The 23,111-nt window shown below is 44.6% G+C and overlaps 1 protein-coding gene across 2 annotated transcripts; it reads left to right on the plus strand.

The window, feature by feature from the left end:
• Positions 1-3,607: 3,607 nt before the first annotated feature.
• CFAP90 (cilia and flagella associated protein 90) lies at positions 3,608-22,110 on the plus strand. Of its 2 annotated transcripts, XM_086841356.1 has the most exons (4): positions 3,608-7,759; positions 10,676-10,736; positions 14,315-14,431; positions 21,868-22,110. In XM_086841356.1, exons 1-4 carry the CDS (start codon positions 7,414-7,416, stop codon positions 21,893-21,895), a joined length of 552 nt encoding a protein of 183 aa, XP_086697482.1. In that variant the 5' UTR covers positions 3,608-7,413; the 3' UTR covers positions 21,896-22,110. The 2 variants fall into 2 exon arrangements, with proteins under 2 accessions (XP_086697482.1, XP_023777944.1); XM_023922176.2 differs by having other exon boundaries at positions 7,416-10,736.
• Positions 22,111-23,111: the final 1,001 nt, after the last annotated feature.

Below are 23,111 nucleotides of genomic sequence, written 5' to 3' on the forward strand. Positions count from 1 at the left end.
ATAAAACATGTAACTAAGAGATAATTTTCTGTTCTTTGAAGTAATTCAGATTTGTCTGGATTTGTCAAAAGCGGTATATAAATCAACTATAATTAGTTCACCCTAAAGTTTGCCACTTATTAATTTTAATTTTAATAATTAAAATATTATTTTAATATTAATTTTATTCATATTAATTTTAAGCATTTTCAAATTTAGAGACAGGAATTACTCAAGTCAATGTAATTTTTGATATGTTAAAATGCAAGATAAGGGTTATTATTAATGTTTGCAACTATCAAGATATGAACCCCTTCATGTTATAGGATGCCCTGTTTAAAACAAAGATTCTGCTAAGTATTGTTTGAAATTTTTTGGATGGAGTATTTCTCAGATCTATCTGTACCACTGAGATGCTCTTCATGAAAGTCTGTTTTGACAGGAAAAAATGCATTTGAAGTATTTCAAAAGGCTGACATTCCTGGACTAGAATTTTTCATGTTTGATTCCAAAAAAGTGTTACAAATAGAAATTTTTATGAAAGTTATGTCACATAATGTATAAAAATGTGTATTACTTTAACTACCAAGAGAATTATTGAATAGAATATTGATCTGAATTGGAACAGATATCAGTCAGCTACATTAGATTTTGTGGCAAGGTTTTGATACCAAGGAAAGGGGGACATGGCTACAGGGTTGTCTCTGTGAGAAGCTGCCAGAAACTTCCAACATGTCCAACAGAGCCAATGCCAGACAACTCCAAGACCAACCCACCACTGGCCAAATTGAGCTCATCAACAACAGCTCTGGAATAACACATTTGAGATAAAAAATGCAGAAACAGCAACTAAGGAGAGTAAACATCTCTGGAAATACCAGGGGCAGCAAGGGAGGACGAGGAGATGTTCCCGGCAGCTGAGCAGAGATGCACACCATCATCAGGCAGCTGTGTCCTTACAGCCCTTGGAGGTCCATGGTAGAGCAGAGATCCACCTGCTGCCCACAGACAACCCCACACTGGACCAGATGGATGCCCCAAAGAGGCTGTGACCCTGTGAGAAACCTGTGCTGGAGGAGGCTCCTGGTAGGACCTGTGGACCCATGGGGAGAGGAGCCAGGGCTGTAAGCAGTTTTGCTGACAGGACTTGTGACTCCATGGGGAGCCCACACTGGAGCAGTCTGTTCCAGAAGAACTGCACCCCATGAAAGGGACCCATGCTGAAATATTCATTAAGAACTGCAGACTGTGAGAAGGATTCACATGGGAGAAGTTCTTGGAGAACTGTCTTCCGTGGGAGGGATGCAATGCTCCTGAAGAGCCTTCCCGTTTGAGGTGGGCATTCAGTCAGTAATTAGGATCTAGAAGAAACAAGCACTTCTGTGAAACAACTGGCTTGACCCAAAGCTACAGTAGTAGAAAGGGGGCATGTTGCTCTATTAGGAACGGCGAGAAGAACGACACAGACTCTCTTGGGAGTCGATCAGGAGAATTTCTCTCGGTTTATTACTTCAGATCCTTTTTTATAGACCGATATGTGAAAAGTACAGAAAAGAAACTCTTATTGGTTAGTAAACTAACACATCACCATCATTGGTCAGTGGGGTACACCACCCCTCGACTTTCTCTTGCAAGAAAACAAGGAACAGACAAACAGCACCTGCAAGGATGTTTTCTGTCTCTGAGGATTGTTTTAATTCCTCCCCATGATTTCCCAGGCCACTTTCTCAGGCAAGACTGAGAAAGCTATGCGGCCTGCAATTTCCACAGGCACCGTGCTCTCTGTTTCACAGTTAGCATCCATAGGGGCAGGTTTTGAGCCATTTTTGTTTCTGCCTCTTTCAAGGGCCATCGAATGGAACATACTTAGCAACACTCTCTCCTTCATGACTCAGCTGAAGGTCAGGACCACATAACAAACTGATACATGTTGAAGTCAAAGAGCTAGAACAGGAGAGAGCTTCATAAGCCTTAGTTTGACAGCAGGCTGTCATCTCAGCTTTAAATGACATAAGGTTAAAACAAGTACCTCAACTTGTAGTAAGAAAACAGCTACTGTTTCTTCTGTGTATCAATGCTCTGTCCAGTTATATGTCACCTGTCCTCTTGCATCCATCTTGTCTCCTCCCCTGTTATCATTATCTCTTTTGTGTCCCCTCTCCCTGCCTCCATTATTATTTGCTTCACATTCCTTTTAGGAACTTTTTTCAGAGTTATTCTGCAAACCAGTCTGACATTTCAGAACAGTGGCCCTGACTTTGAGACATGACTACAAAAGTACATACCAACATGCTCAAAATTTGGACACATTCACAGTGGAACCTGGGGGGGGCTGGGGGGGTGGTGGTATTACTACTCTCCAAAAGGGTAGGCAATTGAACTTCTCATCCTTAAGACACCAAATTCAAAGCAACTTTTAATACTTTGATCTCTTAGCTCAGCATTTGAATGCACAGATTTCACCACATAGACTAAAACTGCTCCATTGTTTACATGTTCATACTGAAGTTACTAAAGAAAAGGACTGACCTTCCATGCTATTTTATAACACAAACATACACTTAACAGTGGCATGCTAGTAAAGTGTGGCTACAACTGGAACAAACACCCCTGGGCATTCATATCCTGCTTCTGGGAGTCTGCAAAAGGTGACTAGGAAGAAAAGCCTTTGTAAATTTCAAATAATTCTAGAAGAATTTATACCTTCATTGGTGTCGTGGTTTTAAACCAGTAAACTAAAAAAAATTACTTATTTCTTGCTGTGAGATATGGATTAGAACAAGAGCAAAACAGGCTTAAAACTTAAAAGGAATAAAGAAAGTTTATTAACAAACTACAGTAATAATAGCACCAGAATAAACTTCCAGAAAACCCTTTTTATCCCCTATCTACCCACCATTCCCTTATCACATGACAACAGAGACAAAAACTTTGGAACTTTGGTGGTTAAAACAGTCCCAATTCCTGCTACAGTCTTTTCATCAGTCTTTGTAGAGAAACAGAAGTCTCTTTCTGTTAATCTCTGAAGCGTCTCACAAGAAAACTATTTCTGCTATAGTTTTCTATTGCCCGATGTCAGCTGCCCAGAAATGCTTCATCAGACCTCACTCCTCCCATTTCACATCACTCTGAGGTGTTGTATGGGCCATAAGTCTAGGGATGTCATTTTAAGGATGAGTTATTCAAAGGCAAAAGTCTTCTTCATCTGTCTCTGTGCGCTTCACTAGAAAACAGTTTTCTCATTGCCCCCCAAGGCTTCAAATCTTCGTTTCACTCTATTTCAGCACTTCACTGTATCACAATCACTCTACTCTTTACTCAAAATTTACACTTTGAACACTCTATTCCTCCCTATATACGGACATGAATTATAGGATTTTTTTTTCAAGACCTTATTGTCCCTTTCCATAGCCTCAACAGAAAGGTATTTCAGCTCATAAAGCATCTCCTTATTCTCTACCTTTTCTGAAACTTAATTCTTTTCTTTACTTTCTCTGATAGTTTATAAAGTCTCTTTACATGTTGATTACTCTCTTTTTCTTTCTCTGGATAAAAAGATTAATCTGCAAGTCTTATCTGGGTAATGAAAGGGTTAAAATCTTGCCCAGGCTCTGTGATCTCTGCCGGAGCAAGAGCTGGAGCTGTCTGCGATAGAAGATTCCTCATGGCTGCTCTGGAAAGTGTAGTCGCCGCCTCAGCCCGCCGCAGGTTCAGAGCCCCTTTTTTTCTTCACTCAGCAGTCTCTGGTGAATTTAGTCACAGCAAAACCTGCAGCCGAGCCAGAGACCGGCTTGGCCCAGCCAGAGCCCGGGGCAAGCCCCCCGCAGGCCCCATCTCCCGGCCGGGAGACACGGCAGGCCCAGCCCAGCCCCTGCCCAGCCGCATGGCCAGGCAGAGAACGGGAGGCCAGCCGGAGCTCTGTTACTTTGCACAGCCAGGAAACAAAGAGCACAAAAGTGCCCTGACTTTACATCTTAAGGTAGGGTTCACAAGTTGATCCCACTTTTCAATGGTCAAAACTGCTGTCAATTCCCAGTAATGACCGATAATTGGTCAGGAGAAAAGACTCCCATCAGTCCCCAGCAACTTCAACTTCCTTAGCTCCCAAAACCACCTTAAAGGTAAAGTCACCCCATGACAATTGGGAAGGAAAAATTAAGTGAAAAGCATTGTTTTTAATTGTTTCAAATGGGGGGCTGGAGGTATGGCAAACCTATAACAAGCACTCAGCAATATTTGTGACAATCTGTATGCATCCAGATGCTGTAGTTCAATTCAATTACATATTTAATGTTAATAAAAATGAGCTACATGAGAATAGTAGAAAGAAAACTGGAGAAAAATCTTTCAGATCTGACTTCAGAGCTCTTGTCTAGCTTAGTTGGTATCTCTGGCAGTTTCTTGTGGCTCTATTTATAGCTGCAGTTTCAGCTGAGCTGCTGTTTATAAATGGGCTTGCTATCTCTCTGTGCTCGGACTAAACTACAGAAAAGCACTTCCACAGTGGCAAGCAGGTCTCTGCTTAGGAAGCTGATGTAAGGCAGTAGTTGGATTTTCAATTCCACTGCTCGCTTACACTGTGCTAATTTGGCCCATGCTACAGAAAGAAAAGAATCTTAATTGGTAGAGGGACATTATTAGATAAGCAGATGGAAATTATCACAAATTATTAAAAAAACACCCCCACCAGTCTACAGATTATAAAGCCTCCATGCTACACTCACAAAGAAGCAGGAGTCTGTGTTATTCAGTGGATTTGTGAAGGGAGACTGGTAGCTGTATAATAGGGACTATTATAGTAGTATATATATATTATTGTAGACCTGAATTATTGCCTGGCTCCAAGATGCCTGAAACAATCAGTCCTAGTACTCTGAAAGTTGGGGAATTTAAAATAAATGTTGGATGTTTGGTAAAATTTGAGATGCCTGGGATGGTGCTATTGTGAAAGTGCTTACCAAAAGATACTGGTAGCAATAATAATAGTAATGCTGTGCCTACAGGACAATAGCTCTACAACTGTGGTTACAGAAAACAAATATGAACTAAACCAAGCCGCTCACACATACCCAAGGACCACAGTAAGAAGCAGCATGGGCATAGTTAGATATATGTATTAAATGGGATAACCATGGGGTGAATATGAAAACTAGGAGCCAGGTGCTATTAGGGCAGAGCAATTTTACAGTCAGTTTGAGATTTATACCTAGGAGACAAATATTTTCAGTGTTCCAAACACAAGTAAGTATGTGAGATAATTATCCAACTGCATTGCCTGCAATGGCTGAGCATCCTATGGTGGATTCTCTACCTGGGATGGGTCAACCCTGGATGTACATACAACCTGGGGAATGAGATGCTAGAAAGCAGCACTGTGGAAAGGAGCCTGGGGTCCTGGTAGATGGCAAATTGAATATGAATCAACAGTGCCCTGGCAGCCAGTAGAGCCAAGTATGTCCTGGGGTGCATCAGGCACAGCATCACCAGCTGGGCAAGGGAAGGGATTGTTCCACTTTGGTCTCCACTGGTGCAATCTCACCTCGAGTCTTGTGTGCAGGTTTGGGTGTCACAATTTCAGAAGGACAGTAAGCTATTAGAGAGTGTCCAGAGGATGGAACAAAGATGGTGAAGGGTCTGGAAGGGAAGTCATATGAGGAGCAGCTGAGGTCAGTTGGTCTTTTCAGTCTGGAGGAAACTGAGGGAAGACCTCATTGCAGTTACACAGCTTCCTCATGAGAGGAAGAAGAGGGGCGGACACTGATCTCTTCTCCGCAGTGACCAGTGACAGGACCCAAGGGAATGGACTGAAGTTATCAGGGGAGCTTTAGGCTGGATATTAGACAACAGTTCTTCATCCAGAGTGTGGTTGGGCACTGGAACAGGCTCCCCAAGGAAGTGGTCACAGCATCAAGCCTGACAGACTTCAAGAAGCATGTGAAAGCCTGTGCTCGAGTAGGTGAGTTACTGTCCAAAGAGAGAAGCCCAAACTTCTCAAGACACTAGCTCCTTATTCTGGTGGAAATTCCATGCTGTGGTGTGGTTTTATCCAATTTACCCATTAAAGAAATCACTTATCATCATGTCCTGGTTTAGGGCAAATATGGGAGAAAACCTCCAATGCTCCCCCCCACCCAGGAAGCAAACCCTTTCTCCCACCCCCCAACCGATTCGGGAAGAGATTTCTCTGAGAGAAGTGGAAAAAACCTGTTTATTTAACATACACAGCACTACCCAGCACAAGAATCAACAATATCAAATTACAAAACCTCTCGCCGCTCTGAAGAGATGACAAAATTAAGAGGGTCATTTTCCTGTGGGTGTTCACTCTGTTATCAGTCCCTTTGGCGCTGGAAAATGCCACTGCCCAGGCTGGGCTCCTGGTAGTCCACGGATGCAAGCTCCCGGTGCTCCCCTGAGTCCCCAGTCCAGAGCAGGTTCAATCGGTTTCAAAGAAATGGGAAAGAAAACAGTCCAGGAAGACCTCTCTGCTTCGGCTAGTTGGAAAGCCAAGGCAATCTGTCTCTTCTTGTCTGTCTGTGCTGTAGTCAAAACCCCATCCCGGGATGCAGGTGGGGAGCAAGTACAGTCTCTGATAACAGACTCTGTGCTTCTTTTCCACTCACTTTTACTCTTAGATGAAATTTTAAGAATACAAAACAAATGTCTGGGCTAGGTGGATGAATGGGGATACAATTTAACATCATAATCAAACCAGGACAGGGAGTTAGAAAGAAAGTTAGGCTTGACAAGACCTGGGAAAAGTGTCAAAAGTAGGCCCTAGGAAATGTTAGGCCTTGTGCTTGCTAAGATCATGTGAAACTGCACCTGTGTAGTCAGTATATGATAAATGATATAATTGTTAGATGTTGTTAAGAATAATATGTTACAGTTGCTGTTTGTAAACTCCTTACTTACCTTGTACCCCTGTCCCAGGATATTGTTAAGAATAATACGTTCCAGTTGCTGTTTGTAAACTCCTTACTTACCTTGTACCCCTGTCCCAGGTTTACTTACCCTTGTACCCCTGTCGCAAATTGCTGTACCCCATATTTCTTGTTCCTTGTTCAGCCAGGCCCTGCCCCCTCTCCCAAGTTGCTGTACCCTGTGTTTCTTGTTCTGTGTTCAGCCAGGCACTGCCCCCACTGCTCCTAGACTCCCACATGGCAACATTGTATCCCTTTCCCAAGTTGCTGTACCGTTCTGAGGAGGAAGATGACATACTGACTTTTATGCAAACGAGAGAGACCAGAGACTTATGGGATGCACCCAGACTGGAAAAAAACCCAAAACAACGAGCCACGCAGAAGGGAAGGAATAGAACCAGCACCATCTAACAAGGAAGACCCAGAGGAGTCCCCTGACTTCTTTCCAGAGGCCGACATAACCTCGAGGAGACTCGACTGGGATGACAGCCTAGACTACGAGCCCTAAAGAATGAGTCTTCCTGGGGACTCCCGTGAGGAAGGAAGGCCCAGCTCTGCCCTAGTGACAGAGCTGCACGGATCCTCCTCTTCTGCAGTGTCCAGTGGGAGCAGTGGCGGTGTGCGCGACCCCTCGGGCCCCCACCCCAGAGCTGTGCTGCTTAATAAAGGCCTTTTTAAAAGGAGCTGGTCTCCTGGCCTGTTTATAGCAGCTTGGGGGCTTGTCCGGGATAGCCACGCCCTGAAGAGGACCAGGGACGGGACGGCCGCCCACCCTATTGGGCCTCCGGGGGACAGCTGGCTATACCGGACCCAGAACAACAGCCTGGGATCAACATCGGAGAAGAGCGCCGGATTGGGTAAGCCACCGGTGGCGGGAGTAGGAGGCGAGTGAGTGGATGTGTGAGTGAGACGGGGGCTGGCAGCTCAGACCCCCGGGGCGAGTGTGGACTGCCCAGTACCGCGGTTCCGGACTCCCGCGAGGGGGCCGGCCGGGAACGGCAGGAAGCGAAAGAGGCTCACTTGGGCCCAGAGAAACGAGCGAGGTGTCTCCTGGGGATAAAAGCCCCCCCTCTGAGTGCGCAGAGGGGTACCTAAGAGAGTGAGTGGCGCACATAGGGGTAGGCCCCTCTACTGAAAAGGGCTAAACGGCCTAGGCTGCTCCGGGCGTGTGGAAGGCCTAGGTGAGTGAGAGTCACACGCAGGCAATCTAGGTAACTCCCGGGGTGGTGTGTGGGGGTGCCTAGGTTCGGTGTGAGTGAACACACCCCCCCCGCTTGGGTACTCAGACGACCTGACCGGGGAATTGGAATTGGGGGTCCCCAGGCCCTACCGGCACCAGGTGGTCAGCGAAGGGCCCTCGCTTCCCAGGGTCTGTGACACAGGACGTGCTGAAAGGCTCTAGTTGTCGCGGCTCAGTCTCGGCTCAGGGGGTTCCTGAGAAGGGAGGTCGTTAACCTGCTGCCGGAGAGCACAGGGGCAGGTAGTCTGCGCGGGCGGGCGAGGCAGCTAGAGTAATACACTCACGCATCCCTTAGCCGAAGCCATTCCCTGGTGGGCAGAGCTGCTAGGAGGCAAGGGGGAATTCTCCCACCACTCACTTACACTCAGCCCTCACGCAGAAGCTATTCTCACTGGGGAAGGGGGATAGTCAGGGAGCGGAGGGGCAGGGGGTTCCGGGGTGAGCCCTGCTGACCAAATCTTGTGGACGGCACTGAGACAGGGATGGAGGAAGGTCCCAGGAGCGTCTAGTGCTAGGGTCCCCTCGACGTCGACCCAGGAGTGCTCATAGTCTTCGCTGGCAAAGGGGTCAGGGAGGCGAGGCGCGAGGGGAACGGGATTGGGGTGTAGGGAGGGGCAAGCGGAACCTGCAAGCCCCGCTGGGACCTAACCCCCGGGGCAAGCGGAGACTGCAAGCCCCAGAAAATTCAAAGTGTGAGTGGAAGGCTGGCCGAGTGTAAGAAAGGGTGTGGATTCTTGTGTGAGAAGATTGAGTGTATTCCCTAGTGTGAAAGGAGAGAGTGAGTTCCTAAAGTGTGAGTTTTTGTTGAGGTTTGAAAGGTCAGTTGTCCGTCATTAGAAATTTTTAGTTTGAGTAGGAGCACCTTTATAAAGTTTAATTTAAGTAAGAGCCAGTTTTAAGTTGGTTAGAAGTTGTGTTGTCTGTCAGTTCCAGTTTTATTCAGGAAAAGGCACCGTAAGTTTTAAGTGAAGGTCCAGAGATAGGAGGAGCAATGGGACAGTGTTTAAGTAAGAGAGTAGGTCCCAAGGGGAATGAAGAGGCCACCAGAACCATTCCCCCCGATAGCCCACTAGGGCAAATGTTAAATTGCTGGGATGCACAAGAGGCCACCAAGGGCCTAGACCGGATCAAGATGATCCATTACTGTATAGAGGTCTGGCCCAAACTAGAGATGCAAGGACAGTGGCCTTGGTATGGTACTAAAGATCCTTGGATGTGCTCCCAACTGTACCAGCATCTGAAAACCAGAAGAGGAACTGAGCCCAGAGAGAGTATCAGACATTCTAGCCATACCTGCACCAAAAACAAAGAGGGACATAAGAAAACTCTTAAGCCTTTTTAGATATTGTAAACTATGGATAGAACAATATACCCAGAGCATCAAGTTTCTTTATGAAAAGCTAGTTGATTGTGAACCCATAAAGTGGACAGCTGAAGATGAAGCGCAATTAAATCAGCTGAAGGTTAAGCTGTCCTCAGCACCAGTTTTAAGCCTGCCTGACTTAAAAAAAAAAAAAAAAAAAAAAAGAATTTGATTTGTTTGTCAACTCTGAAGAAGGGACTGCATATGAGATTCTGACCCAGGAATGGGGAGGATGTTGTAAGCCCATAGCCTGTCAGTCCAAACTGCTGGACCCAGTAGCTCGTGGGTGGCCCACCTGCGTGCAATCAATAGCTGCTGCTGCCATTTTAATAGAAGAGGCCCAAAAGCTAACCCTACAGGGTAAGATCAGAGTCCACACACCACATGATTTAAAAACAATCTTGAGCCGAAAGGCTCAGCAGTGGCTGACAGATGCCAGGATATTAAAATATGAAGTCATCCTAATGGATACTAGCAATTTGGAGCTAGTAACCTCCAAGGGCCTGAACCCGGCACAATTTTTGTCAGGGGAGCCTCTGCCTGAATTAGAACATGACTGCTTAGAATTGGTAAATCTCCAAACCAAAGTGAGGGAGGATCTGGGAGATGTACCCCTGCCCTATGGGAAGGTACTATTTACTGATGGTTCATCCAGGGTGGTGGAGGGGAAAAGATATTCAGGGTATGCAGTGGTCATAGAGGTAGGGGAAGGAAAACTAGAGGTCCTAGAAAAAGGGAGACTACCCCCCAGTTGGTCAGCTCAGTGCTGTGAGGTTCATGCTCTAAAGAGGGGTCTGGACTTGCTAGAGAGAGAAAAAGGAACCATCTATACAGATTCAAAGTATGCCTTTGGGATAGTCCATACCTTTGGTAAGATCTGGGAGGAGAGAGGCTACCTGAACTCCAAAGGGAAGAACCTGGCACATGAAGGGCTGATTAAATCAGTATTAGAGTCCTTGACCAAACCCACAGAGATTGCAGTGGTCCACATGAAGGGGCATCAGAAGGGAGACTCCTTAGAAAGCAGCCCCCAGGTAACGGTGGCCGGAACAGCATGGCCGCCCCCGAGCTGCGCACGCCGGGCGCCACCGGGACGCACTTGGCACAGGAAGCGCTGGGCAACTCACCGGGGAAAAGGCGACCTGCTCTCGCTTCCTTCTCCGCCTTCAGCTTCGTCCCGCCCAAACGGGAAGGTCCTCCGGAGCTCAGCTATTTCAGCCGGCCGTACAAGGTAAGGGAGTGAAGGGAGCGAGCCGGGGGTAGGCGGGGAGCAGCGCAGGGCGAAGGGACAAGCTTTCGCCGTGGATTTCTGCGCAGTGTTAGACCATCTGCCTGGACCCGGTGCAAAGGCTTGGCCTTCATCATGAGGGACCTGATAAGACATGTGCCAAAAATCATCACAGCATCACAGAATGGTTTGAGTTGTAAGTGACCTTAAAGATCATCCAGTTCCACCCTCCTGCCATGGGCAGGGATACCTTCCACTGGACCAGGCTGGTCAAAGGTCCATCCAACCTGGTCTTGAACATCTCCAGGGATTGGACATCCACAACTTCTCTGGGCAACCTGTTCTAGTGCTTCACCACACTCGCAGTGAAGAATTTTTTTCTGACAGAAATGTGGCACATAAATCTCTGTCACTAGGCTGTCTAATGCCAAAATCAGAGGCCTTTGCAAAGTGTTTGCCACTTGTGGATGGCAAATGAAGGAAAGGTCTTTTACTGGATAACAGGAGAAGGCAGAGACATTGTTTGCCAGGGACTGAGGATGAACAGGCCACTTGGTATCAATGAAATGTGAGGAAATTAGGAAATAAAAAAAACAAACCTAGGGAGGGTATCATCCATCACTAGGGTTTGATGCAGCACCAGTGGATTTTGTTGTAACACACACTCTTGGGAACCCTTTAATAATAAACTTTTCCATTTTCATTTGAAGGAAAATATTTTCCCTGTGCATTGCATAAATTTTCCACACGGTCAGATTTAATAAAAATCAATAGAGCTACTCAAAACAATAACATCAATATATGCCTCTGTAACTGAATGCTTCTGAAGGTGGTACACTGCCACTCAGTAAGTAGTACCTCAGGTGTTCTGGCAGGGAGCGTCACTCCTCAGTCTACTGCATTATGTCACCATTGTTTCTCATTCTGTCGTCATATTTAAAAACAGTAATGAAAACAATCTTACATCTTCTTCCTCAGCTGAACTACAGTTCCAGGGTGGTGAACTTTTCAATGTAGTGTCATATGCGACTTTGAAGTTTAACAATGGCTGATAGAGTTGAAGGGCATTAAAGGCTTTTTTCTCAAAACAAAAAATTAGTATAAAAAAGTTCTGAAATTCCTGTTATGTCAATATAACATAACAATGCTATGACAATTTATATCAATAAATACAACCCATGAATCTTCTCCTCACCCAAGTGACAAGCTGGTGAATGCACCAAGCACTGGGCAGTTTGTGTTGATTCCAGCATTACCTTGGCAAGGTGATCTAACACAAAGGTGATCAGGTACAGCTGGTGCCATGCTTCACAAAACAGTAGGGAGACCACAACAAGAGTAAGGCAAGGGCAGGTCAGAGGGTGCTCTTGGGGCTGGTGGAGCTCATTAGTCTACACAGAATTAGCAGCCATATGGTAGAGCTTTTCCTTACAATATAGTCTGGTTTTACACTCACAACAGCCTGGTTTGTGAAAAATTATGCTCCAGTGGCATGGAAACAAAAAATGGTAACAGCTGTTTAATAGGTTTCTTCACAGCCCCAGGCCTTGGACACTGGGGAGGAAGCAGATTCAGCCCATTCTTTTGCACAATTTAGGAATTAGATAATATTTTTATTTATAGAGCAAAAGGAGTCTCATTCCTTTTTGCAGCTTAAATACCTAAAACTAACAATGTATCAGACACTGAAGCACAGAGAAGTAGGAAGAAGATGGGCTCATCGCATGGCCAGAAGCCAGAAATTCCTGCCTTTTAATCCCTTAGCTGGCAGTTGCTCCCTGGGATGCTTTACATAAGTTATTGTAGCCAGTGTGCCTGGTGTTTCCTCTTCTGAGATGTGGAGAAAGCTATTACCAATTTTACATGTGTCTGGAATACTAATGAATGAATAAAGCATTTAGCTTTAGCAGCAGTACACAGAGGATGCCTGCCCTGAGTGCACATTTATCATCAGGTCTGTGTGACTCACTTGCTCTGATGGGTTTAAGAAACAGCTCACCACCACCACCACCACCCAGGCCAACCAAGTTATAATTTACAACAAAGAGAAACAGCAGCAGAAAGTTACCAGTATATTGAGCAAAGAAGTGTTGTCTCTACAAATCTGGCAGAAAATCTTAAATATGTATTTAGGACAGGGCTTGTTTTTGATATAACAGGCTGGCTGACTATCTGTGAGTTCTGGAAAGGATGAATTATTTGCTCTGACATGAGCAACAAAAGACACTCTTGCTCTGAAATGAGTAATAAATAGTGTCACGAGTACCAGCAAAGAGCAAATAACATTTCTGGTGGTGAGTACAAATTAAATACCTACCTAATGAAACTGGTATCATGGAGAGGAAAGGAGAAGGAGGAAAGGAGAAGCAAGGAAGCACAGAAATAATGATGGAGATGACAAATCATGTGCAGGGTACTCTTGAAAGTGTCTGAAATCCTCTGAAGCTCAATGGTTTTTGAGAAGTGAACGGATAGATAGGTTAAATACAAAATAATCTCTCCTCTTGGCCAAACCAAGTATTGGAGATACCTTTACAAATAAAGCCTGAAGCTTTTATTTGTAAGACAGCAGTGTCTTACTAGTGCCCTTAGCCATGCTTTCTTTTTAATGGAATCATTATAACCTTGACCTGCCATGACTTGACTATATTTGGAGAATACCACTGTTATTTGAAAGACTCAAAGTACATGAGATTTTCAAAGGTTAAATTTGACACACTGTACAATTAGAGGAGAAAAAAGCCCAACAAAATTCTTTTAGACAGCCATGCCCAAAGCCAATGATGATTGACAGGTTTAACAGAATATGGACCTTTTCATGAAGTTCAGTAACAACTGGCAGCATATTTCAGTAGTGAATTTTGGTTTTTTCCTTTGAAATTTTTTTTTTGTTTTGAAATTGCTTTGATTCAATTTATGAGAACTTCCTGGTTGGATTTCACAAACACCTTTATTAGAAGAGCAGGTCTTTTATCTTGCTTATTTGGATGCAAACTATGTCAACAGTTGAGCAACTGTATTATGGCTTGGAGTGTGCTTTATTTTCTTGCCTGATATATGTGTGTCATGCATTCCACAGGATCACAGGATTTCCGCTGTGGCAGATTTCTCAATTCTGCTGTAATCAGAAATTAAATTCTGTTTACACTGCAGGGTACCTTTGTCTTTTTTAAAGTTCCTGTTTTGCTTTTACATAATTGTGCCAGATCATTTGACAAATACACAAATTTAGGAAGGAGAATATTAAGTGCAGAAAATTAAAACATATCAGTTAAATTTCCAAAATTACAGCAGATTACAGGAGGGAAAAAATGAAGTAAATTAGTAAATTGCCACAAGGGAAATTTCAGAGCTGAATGAACTTAATAAATGATACCATATGTCATTAGGTATCTTGCAAACTAGTCAAAAGGATTGGCCCAAACTTCCTGAGGTCGCCAATATTACAGTTATCATCTAATGTAATATATGCACTATTTAGGTATTGATTTGACTACATGTATTCTGTAATCTGTAAAGTAAAGCAATTCTGTGAATTGTATAATAAAAAAAATAGCCATTTTTTTTCCCCTTTTTCCAAGACAGGAGATTTTTTCACCTATGATGCCATTTTTAGAATACCAGAAGATTACAACCAATATCTTCTGCGATGTGACAGAAAACACACAAAGGGTCGTGGCCTTAAAATTCATGAGGAGGTAATTCTTTGAAAAATTCATAATTATCTTTGTTTAAGGTGTTTTGTACTTCTTTGACATGACTGGAGGCTATAGGCATTGATTTACCCTTTATAATGTAGCCCCTATGGTAAGAAAGGAACTGGAAGGAGGATATCATTGTGCTCAGCCTGCATGTTTAGGAGAAAGCATTATCCCATGAAAACACTATATTTATCTCTTGCACTTTCATATCCTGAAGATTTCCAGGTGACAAGATGTATGCAAATTAAAGCAAGGAGGAAGAGGCAAATCATCTCTTCAGGGTGTACCCTGAACCATTTGTGCACCTCAAGAGTTGTACTTTAGGTGGTTCTGCAGTTATTTTTGTGATGCTTAAAAACACATCTCCCTGAGAGGACTGGATTCAGAGGCCATGACTTCACTACTGTCCTTTAGCCCCCACCCTCTCTATGCCAGCATTTGCTGTGAAAGTCTAAGTCTCTGAAGCTGGTGAGTTTGTTAGGAAAACCTACACCAGATTGCCCTGAAGGAAGGAAATTCATAGGAAGCAAATGTAAAGGTGTGGTCAATGAGAACACATGGGCATCCCTGCGCAAGTGTCCTGGTTTAGGGCAAATTTGAGAGAAAACCTCCAAATGAGGTCCCTCCAGAAAGCAAATTTAAGCAGCTCCTCCCCCAACTGGTTTGGTAAAAAGATTTCTTTGGAGAAAAATAGAAAAAAAACCCTGTTTATTAAACAGAAATTGAATATTATAAAACAATGAAACCTCTCACTGTTCAATGAGATGGCAAATCTAGAAAAGTCCTTTACAAGGGGTGTAGCTTGGCTGGCTCAGTCTCTTATCAGTCCCTCCAGCGCTGGAAAGTGCTGAGGCCCAGGCCCCAGGTGTGAGCTCCCAGGGTTTTTCTAGGTTTTCAGTCCAGAGCAGGTTTGAACAGATCCAAGAAAAAAGGGGAAAAAAAAAACCAGTCCGGGGAACTTCTCTGCCTCAGCTAGCTGAAAACTAAAAGTAAAGGAGATCTCTGTCCTGCTGTCTGTTCATGTTGCTGCAAACAACACAGTCCAGAGAAGCATGTGGGAGAGTGAATGGTGCACTTCTTCTTTCCCCACCTTTGCTCTTGGAACCAGTCTTAAAGGTGCAGAACTTAATATGTAACATAAACAGAAGAGGCAACTGGGGATACAAGCATCATAAAGTCACCCCAGGACAGCAAGTATTTGAAGCCAGCAGAATCTGGGTTTGATGTGCAACCCAATTTGTAAATACTGCCCTGGAAACAGAAATACTATAATATATATGTATAAATGTGTGTTTATTTTTGCATGCAGCATCTGAATAATACACATATATACAAGTGTCTATATATATAATTATATTTATACATACACACACAAAATTGCACATAGAGGCAGAGGCTGTCAAAAACCAAATGAAGTGTAACCTCTGTGTACTAATAACCTCAAAATCCCAATGGGTTCATGGGATGTAAAAGTGATGGGTAGGCTAGGGATGGCTGCCCACTTTGATGGTTATATATGATAGAGAAGGAAGAATGATACAAGAGTTCAGATTACTCTAATTCCTTCGCAATAAAATTGTTTTGTTCTGACAAAGTCCACTGGTTGAGATTTGTCTCACTAGCAGTTATATATGCCAGGCATTTCAGTCCAAGTGTGTAGCTATAATGCCCTTCAACTCTATCAGACAGTGCAGGAAGTATTAGATGCTCCCAAAGGAATCCTGGGAGTGCCCATTAGCATCATCTGCTCATGCCTAAAAACTGCAAATCTGTGTATGTATGTAAATTATTACTCAAATTAGAAATTAAACTCCTAATTTAAAAAAAAAAACAACAAAAAACAAAGACAACCTCTCTTCCCTAGTACCAAGCCCAACCTCCAAGAGAGATATCTGTGTACAGATAAAGTTCATCAATATAAAGTTACAGCTTTTTACTGAGTTCTTGTATCAACAAAACTCACTTTTCTATCAGTTTTCTTCCTAGAGCAAACTTGTATGGGCCAGAATTCATACCAGCTCTGCTGGGCAGTGCACAAAAGGGACTGTGCAAATAGATGTCCCTTAATCCAGCCCTTTAAACAGCATGGGGACACATCAAACCCACAGCTGCTTAATACTACAACATGATCCTCCTGCATGTGATGACACCCAACACTGGATGTAACCAGTGCAGGTCACATACTCAATTTCTCTTTAATTATCACAGTAGGTCTCTCAGGCTTTATATAATAATAACTAAACTATAAAATATAATAAATAAAAGTACTACAATTGACATCTTTCTAGTACAACACGGAAAGCAGACAGACTGAACACACCACAGTACACTGCTTTACTTGAAGTGGAAAAAAACAAACCTCATTTCCTGCAGATAGCCTGGGTACACTCACAGAATTCAAGAGTACAGTGACAGGTATGGAGTTTAGCTACATGTAGCTGAGTAACTGCAGTGGAATGCATGCACAGGGCTGCCATTGCTGATTCCAAGTGCTAACAGTGCTAGAATTGCATGCTGTGAGGGTGGATAGCAGGACGCTTCCCAGACAACTGTTGGAAAATCTGAAACCCACTGAATGCCAAACCCACAAAGATGAAATGCCTGTGTGCCTAGTCAGCACTGGGCTACCAAGGATGCTGAAAACTGAATCTTCTTTATTTAAAAGGAACACAAACTATTGGAATTATATACTGCTGCCTGTCATTAGTACTGTAAATCCTGAATTTCTAGCAAAGTCTTTCTTCATGGTACAAAGATTTTTTTAGTTTCTCATTTTTCAACATTTATCCGCAATTAGGGCAGAAGAGGAAATGGTCTTAATTTTTCCTGTCAGTCCTCTTGACTTGATTTTCATTCTGCTGGGGTTAAAAGTTGGTGTACTGAATAGCTTTTAATAGGGTGGAGTAAGGTGGGTAGGAGAGCTGGGAGATAAATGTTTTGAAATGAGCTTTTCTGTCGTTCCGGTTGGGAACGGCTAGGAAGAACGACACGGGACTCTCAAGGGAATCACAACACGAGAATTTCTTAGTTTATTGCTTCAGCTCTGTCTTATAGACAGATACGTGGAAAGGTACAGAAAAGAAACTCTTATTGGTTAACAAAGTGCTACATCACCATCATTGGTCAGGGGCACTTTGCCCCCCTGACTCTGTCCTTCAAGGAGAAACAAGAGGCTGCAAAACAACACCTGCAAGGCTGTTTAGTGTCCCTGAGAATTGTTTTAATTCCTTCTCATGAATTTCCCAGGATACTTTCTCAGGCAGCTTGAGGAGCCATGCGGCCTGCAATTTGTACAGGCACTGTGGTTCAGATTTAGCATCCATAATTCACCCTTTTCTGTTAGAAAAAATAAAAAAGCAGTGTTTGTTATATTCTACTGGGTCCTTGTAGGATAAAGAACAAACACAGCTCAAGAGGTTTCTTTGCTAGAACTTTGAATGGATGCTGATCTAGAATTAATTTAGAATTTTGGCTTATGTTTTGGTATTTAAGATTTGTTCTCCTTGCAAGGACTTGATGGTTGAGTCTAATATTTCTAATTCAGTGAATTAATACACACACTATACGAAACACTATATACAACATTGTTAGTCTGTTTGAATTGACAGTCTAACTTGTCAATAGAGTAGTTTGAAAGAACACTAAAGTGATAAAACAATGCACAATGCAATTTATGCTGCTTTGATCCCCTCTTCTTATCCCGCTTTTTTTTTTTTTTTTTTTTTTTTTTTTCCACTGGATTTTCTCTTTAAATATGATTGAGGGGTTTTTGAGGGATTTATAAAGTTTACATGGCTGCTGTTATTGTTCATCGGGTTTGAACCGTAGTTCATGAATTTCAGGAAAGTCAGGGAACTCGAAGTTACCATCTCTTCGCGGTTGGCTGTCAGTTCTGTAAACACAAGACTTAAAAGGTACAAACTGAGTGAGTAAGTTTGGGTCCCGCAGGGGTTGCAGGACTTTGGCTTGGCTCAGGCCGCTGGAGGGCTTGTTGAGGTATTTCTTTGGGTTGGTGCAGAAGGACCCGGCAGAGACCTGCCGCTGTCTTTCTTTCCCCCCGCCACCTTTATGGGTGCGGGGGGGCCGCTGCTAGAGCTCAGATCGGGAACGCAGCACGACAAGCGCTCTCTCTCCCTCCCGCGCCTCCCCGCTGGAGCGCGGGGGGAGCGCAAGGGTGAGCCGTCTCGCGCACGCGCGGGGCGAGCGAGGTTCGCCGGCCCCCCCCGCCCGCGCTTTCTCGCCGGTGCTTTGGACGTGCGGGTCATGCAGGCGCGCACGGGGGGAGCGAGGCTCGCTCCTCTCCCCCCCCGCGCCTCTCCGCTGGAGCGCGGGAGAGCGCAGGGGAGGCCTGGGCTCTCCCCTCTCCACCCCCCGCCGCTTCTCCGCCTGCACTTCGCGCGGCACAGAAGGAAGAAGCTCGGACAGCGCGGAGGGGCTGGAGAAAGGAGGTTCTGCGGTGGCTGGCGGTGGCGCTTTTTCCTCGCTGCGCTGGCAGGCCCCGCGGGTGGCTGTGAGGGCACTGTTCCTCCCGCCGCACACACGGGGGGGTTCTCGCTGCCGGCCGGCACCGGAGGGCTCGGATGGTCTCCCGAGCCGTGGCCGGCGGCGGCGGGCAGCGTCTTGAGCTGACTTTTTCTTCTTTTTTCTCCATTTATTCTCTTGTTTTTTTCTCGCTGCTGCCGCCGCTGTGACTCTGCGGGCGGCAGCGGCGGCGCGTCTGTGTGCTCGGGTTTCTCGGCGGCTGGCGGCTGCAGCTCGGGCGGCTGCTCGGGCCTTCTGGCGGTGGTGGGTTGACGCAGGGGGAGCGAGGTTTCTGTTTCCCCTCCCCCCGCCGCTCTTCTGCCAGGGGCAGCCGCGCGCCCCGCCGCATTGGTACACGGGGGGTTTGCTTGGGTGGGCCCCCCTCCCTGGAGGCGGCGGCCCACCGTGTTCCGGACCTGCGCTCGGACTCTTTCAGCGGCGGCCCGCGCGCCGGGCGCGAGGGGGGCTGAAGAGAGGCTCCTCTGCTGGCAGAGCCCGCGCGCTGAGCTCCGCGGATGGCGGCCGCTCAGACTGCTCTGGAGAGGGAGATTTTCGGGCTGCAGATTGCTCCTGCCCGCCGCTAAAGTCCTCCGAGGGTCTGGGCAGAGCTAAAAGAGTACTATGCAGCTCATCCACGGTTTCATCTCCCAGTCTTTTATCTTGTACAACGGAGGAACTTTCGGCATCTAAGTTTCTCATCTCGGTTTCACTGTCCTCAGACTGGCTCCGTTTCAGCGCTTTAAAAAGCACTCCCCAGGTGGCTGCTAGGCTACACACGCTGATATCTCTGTTAATGAATTTTGACCATAAATGGTTCTCTATCGACAGCCAAAGTTCGAGATCAAAGGCATTGTCCATAGTTATATCAAAACCTTGCTCTTTCACCCACTGAAATAAAGCACGCATGGCATCTTCAGAAACACTGAGTCCCATGCGGGGCAGGGCATCCTGCCATGCAAGGTAGGCAAGCTGTTCATCAGCTGAAGTACAGTTCCTCATTATGAGGACTTTATCTTGGCGGCTCCGCGAATGCAATTATGCACACGCTGTTGGCTCAGACCCGGGAATTTTGAGCTCTGCTTCGCCAAGATGAGCCGTTCCAAGCCCGCTCACTGGCAGGGCTCCACTATCCCGTTGGTTTCCAGAACCAGCTTCCTCTAGGAAAGCCCGGGAGAATTCCACTTACCCCTCTAGGGGGAAGGGCTGGCTTTTTTCCGCTCGCTGCTTACCCTCAGGGGATTAGCAGATCACGTCGGTTGCTTTCTGACCTCGGGGGTCGGCTGCAGTTTATGTCGGGTTACCGGACCTCAGGGGTCGGTTCAGCATCACGTCGGGCGGTCGTGATGTCGTTCCAGATGTCACGTTCCGATTGGGAACGGCTAGGAAGAACGACACGGGACTCTCAAGGGAGTCACAACACAAGAATTTCTTAGTTTATTGCTTCAGCTCTGTCTTATAGACAGATACGTGGAAAGGTACAGAAAAGAAACTCTTATTGGTTAACAAAGTGCTACATCACCACCATTGGTCAGGGGGGCACTTTGCCCCCCTGACTCTGTCCTGCAAGGAGAAACAAGAGGCTGCAAAACAACACCTGCAAGGCTGTTTAGTGTCCCTGAGAATTGTTTTAATTCTTTCTCATATTTTTCCCAGGATACTTTCTCAGGCAGCTTGAGGAGCCATGCGGCCTGCAATTTGTACAGGCACTGTGGTTCAGATTTAGCATCCATACTTTTCTATTGAGTGGATTAGTTAGTTAGGTATAGTCTTTTTGTTTGTCTTTTTGTTTGTTTTTTAAAAGAGTTTACAGCATCTTTCCAAGAAACTCAGGTTCTGTCCATGAGGTTGGAAATATCTCTTAGCTGATTGCCCTGCTATGAGATATCTTGTTCCCACCTGCATCTTTTCAGGACTTAAGTGCTAATTTGCCCAGGCTTGTGTCTGTTGTAGCAAAGAAGTCATTTGCTTGCACTTGAATTATGGTGCAGCATCTGCATTTTGATTTGCCTTTTAGTTACTATTTATATTATAAGACTAGAAAAACACATTGCAGACCAAGGCTTACTGTGTTAGTCAGTGTGCAAACATACAAGCAGCCTGATAAATCTGAGACCTTTTCCTAGGGAAAGAAAAATAAACAAATCCTATCTTTCCCTTCTGACTTGGTACCTCCCTGTTGCTGTAACACAGGAAAGAACTGCAGATTGCAAATAGTGATTATACAGCCACTTAAAGTGCAGTTTACTAAGAACAAGCTTAAAATCTTTTCTTGGTCAGGTTGTTTTTCATCAAGTCCACTTTCCATAATTGCAAACCAGTTGCTTCTGTAATCTTACAGCTATAAATGTTTTTAATAAAACCTTTCATTCATTTCAGAAATAACATAGTATGTGATTTATTTCCTTCAGGGAAAGCTTGCATGGGCTAGTGGTTGCTCAGGGTTTTTCTTTAGGCTTTGCTTTTTTCATGCTTTTTTCACTGAATTGTGCAAGCAGGGTAGGTGTTCCTGTAACAGGGGGTACAAATCTGTCCTATTTTTCAAAAGAATTATGCAATTCAATGCATAAGAAAACTAAAATCTGTGCTTTTCTAGCATTTAGTTTGCCAGTAATCTCATGGTAATCGCATGTGTATATGTATTTGTGTAAAAAATTATCAGTCCACAGCTCCATATCTTACCATCTCATCATTTAGTGACACATTCATGGTTTATTAAGATAAAAATAACATAAAAAACTAGGGCAGAGACAGAACAGTAAAGGCATTAAACAAATACACATCCATATAGCAGATGCTGTACCATTCTCTCAGTTATTTTACCCCTGGCCTCAGCACATTTAGCAGTAGAAGATTGCCATGTTTTCTATTCACTCTGTGATTTTCTTCTATAGGCAACTTTTGTGTTTTCACAGGAAATGGCAAGACCTGTTCCTGTGGTGACATCTTCAGAGTATGGGAAGCGCATACATAAGCCCTTAGACCCAGCAACTGGAGAGCATGCAAGGGTTTATAGCCTGCATGCAGCAATCTACGGAGAAGGCAGCCACCCTGCTCATTGAAAAAACCTCCAGGCCTGGATCCACGTGAAATCTTTTGTATATGTCATCACCAGCAACAGTTATCTGGAAAAAAAAACAAAACACTTTGAAAAACAATTTGGTGCTTTTGCCTTTTTCTTTACAGTTTAATTAATGAGAATGATTGGGATTAAAAGTAGGGTGAAATAGTTGCTGCAGTTTTTCTCATGCTTATTAAAATGCATGTCTTCTCCTTACATCCTCATGAAAATTTCATGAAGAGCAGCATCAGCAATAACTTTTTAGAACATTTTAGGCAGCAATGCTGGGAACGAGACCTGTTAGGTCAAAAGCTGTCTCTGCAATTCTGGGTATTGCTTCTACATAACCATTGTCAGGAAAATTAATCTACAAACACTAGAGGTTTATGTCCAAAAAGGAGACAGAGGAGTCCTTTTACTTTATTCAACTAAAGGGAGAGGCCATGGGGCATTCCCCTGGGGTCTCTCTAATTTTTGGAGGGCACAGCCTCCTTTTTATCCTAATTCCCAGCTGCTTGTCCTTTCTCTCTTTTCTCATAGGCTGAGGTAGTTGAGAGGTACAGGCTTCCCAGAACGCCTGATACCTGGGATACCTTCCCCCCACCCACCACCCCCGCCATGTGCATAATCCTTTCTTAACTTTTATGGAATTCATAGTGTTCTTTCAGTGCCTCTTTGATCTTCTACTGGAATCCATCTCATTGTTTCTGTTGTCTCTCACTGATAGCTACATCTTATCAACTGACCCACAGCTTGTTTGTAAAGACAAGCTCATCATTCCTCTCACTATCCACAGACCTAACATTTAAGCAAATTTTGACCCTGAAGGTATCAGTGATCACAGATTATTCAATACTTACAGAGCTGCTAGAGAATTGTGAGACATTGTTTTATGTGTACAACAGCTGAAGTGGATATTCAGCTTAGAATTTTCAAAAATATATGGGCTTCTGTGCTTAGCATTTTAAGTAGACTTCAAGTGTAACTCAGAAAGAACTCCTGAGCATTTAGCATTTGAAGAGACAAAATCTGGGTTTAGCTGAATTCAGACATTTATTTCACTGAATTCCTCTATAGGAATGGTGTCCGGCTGATGTA

Source organism: Cyanistes caeruleus, chromosome 1 (assembly GCF_971803275.1).
Source record: "Cyanistes caeruleus chromosome 1, bCyaCae1.hap1.1, whole genome shotgun sequence".
In the NCBI taxonomy this organism is placed as follows: Eukaryota; Metazoa; Chordata; class Aves; order Passeriformes; family Paridae; genus Cyanistes; species Cyanistes caeruleus.

What these genes read in the sequence shown, in the direction of transcription:
- CFAP90 (XM_086841356.1), top strand. Translation starts at nt 7,414, where the DNA reads ATGAGTCTTCCTGGGGACTCCCGTGAGGAAGGAAGGCCCAGCTCTGCC. An exon ending in GGAGAAGAGCGCCGGATTGG is followed by an intron (nt 7,760 to 10,675) that starts GTAAGCCACCGG and finishes CTCCGCCTTCAG; the next exon opens with CTTCGTCCCGCCCAAACGGG. An exon ending in GCCTTAAAATTCATGAGGAG is followed by an intron (nt 14,432 to 21,867) that starts GTAATTCTTTGA and finishes GTGTTTTCACAG; the next exon opens with GAAATGGCAAGACCTGTTCC.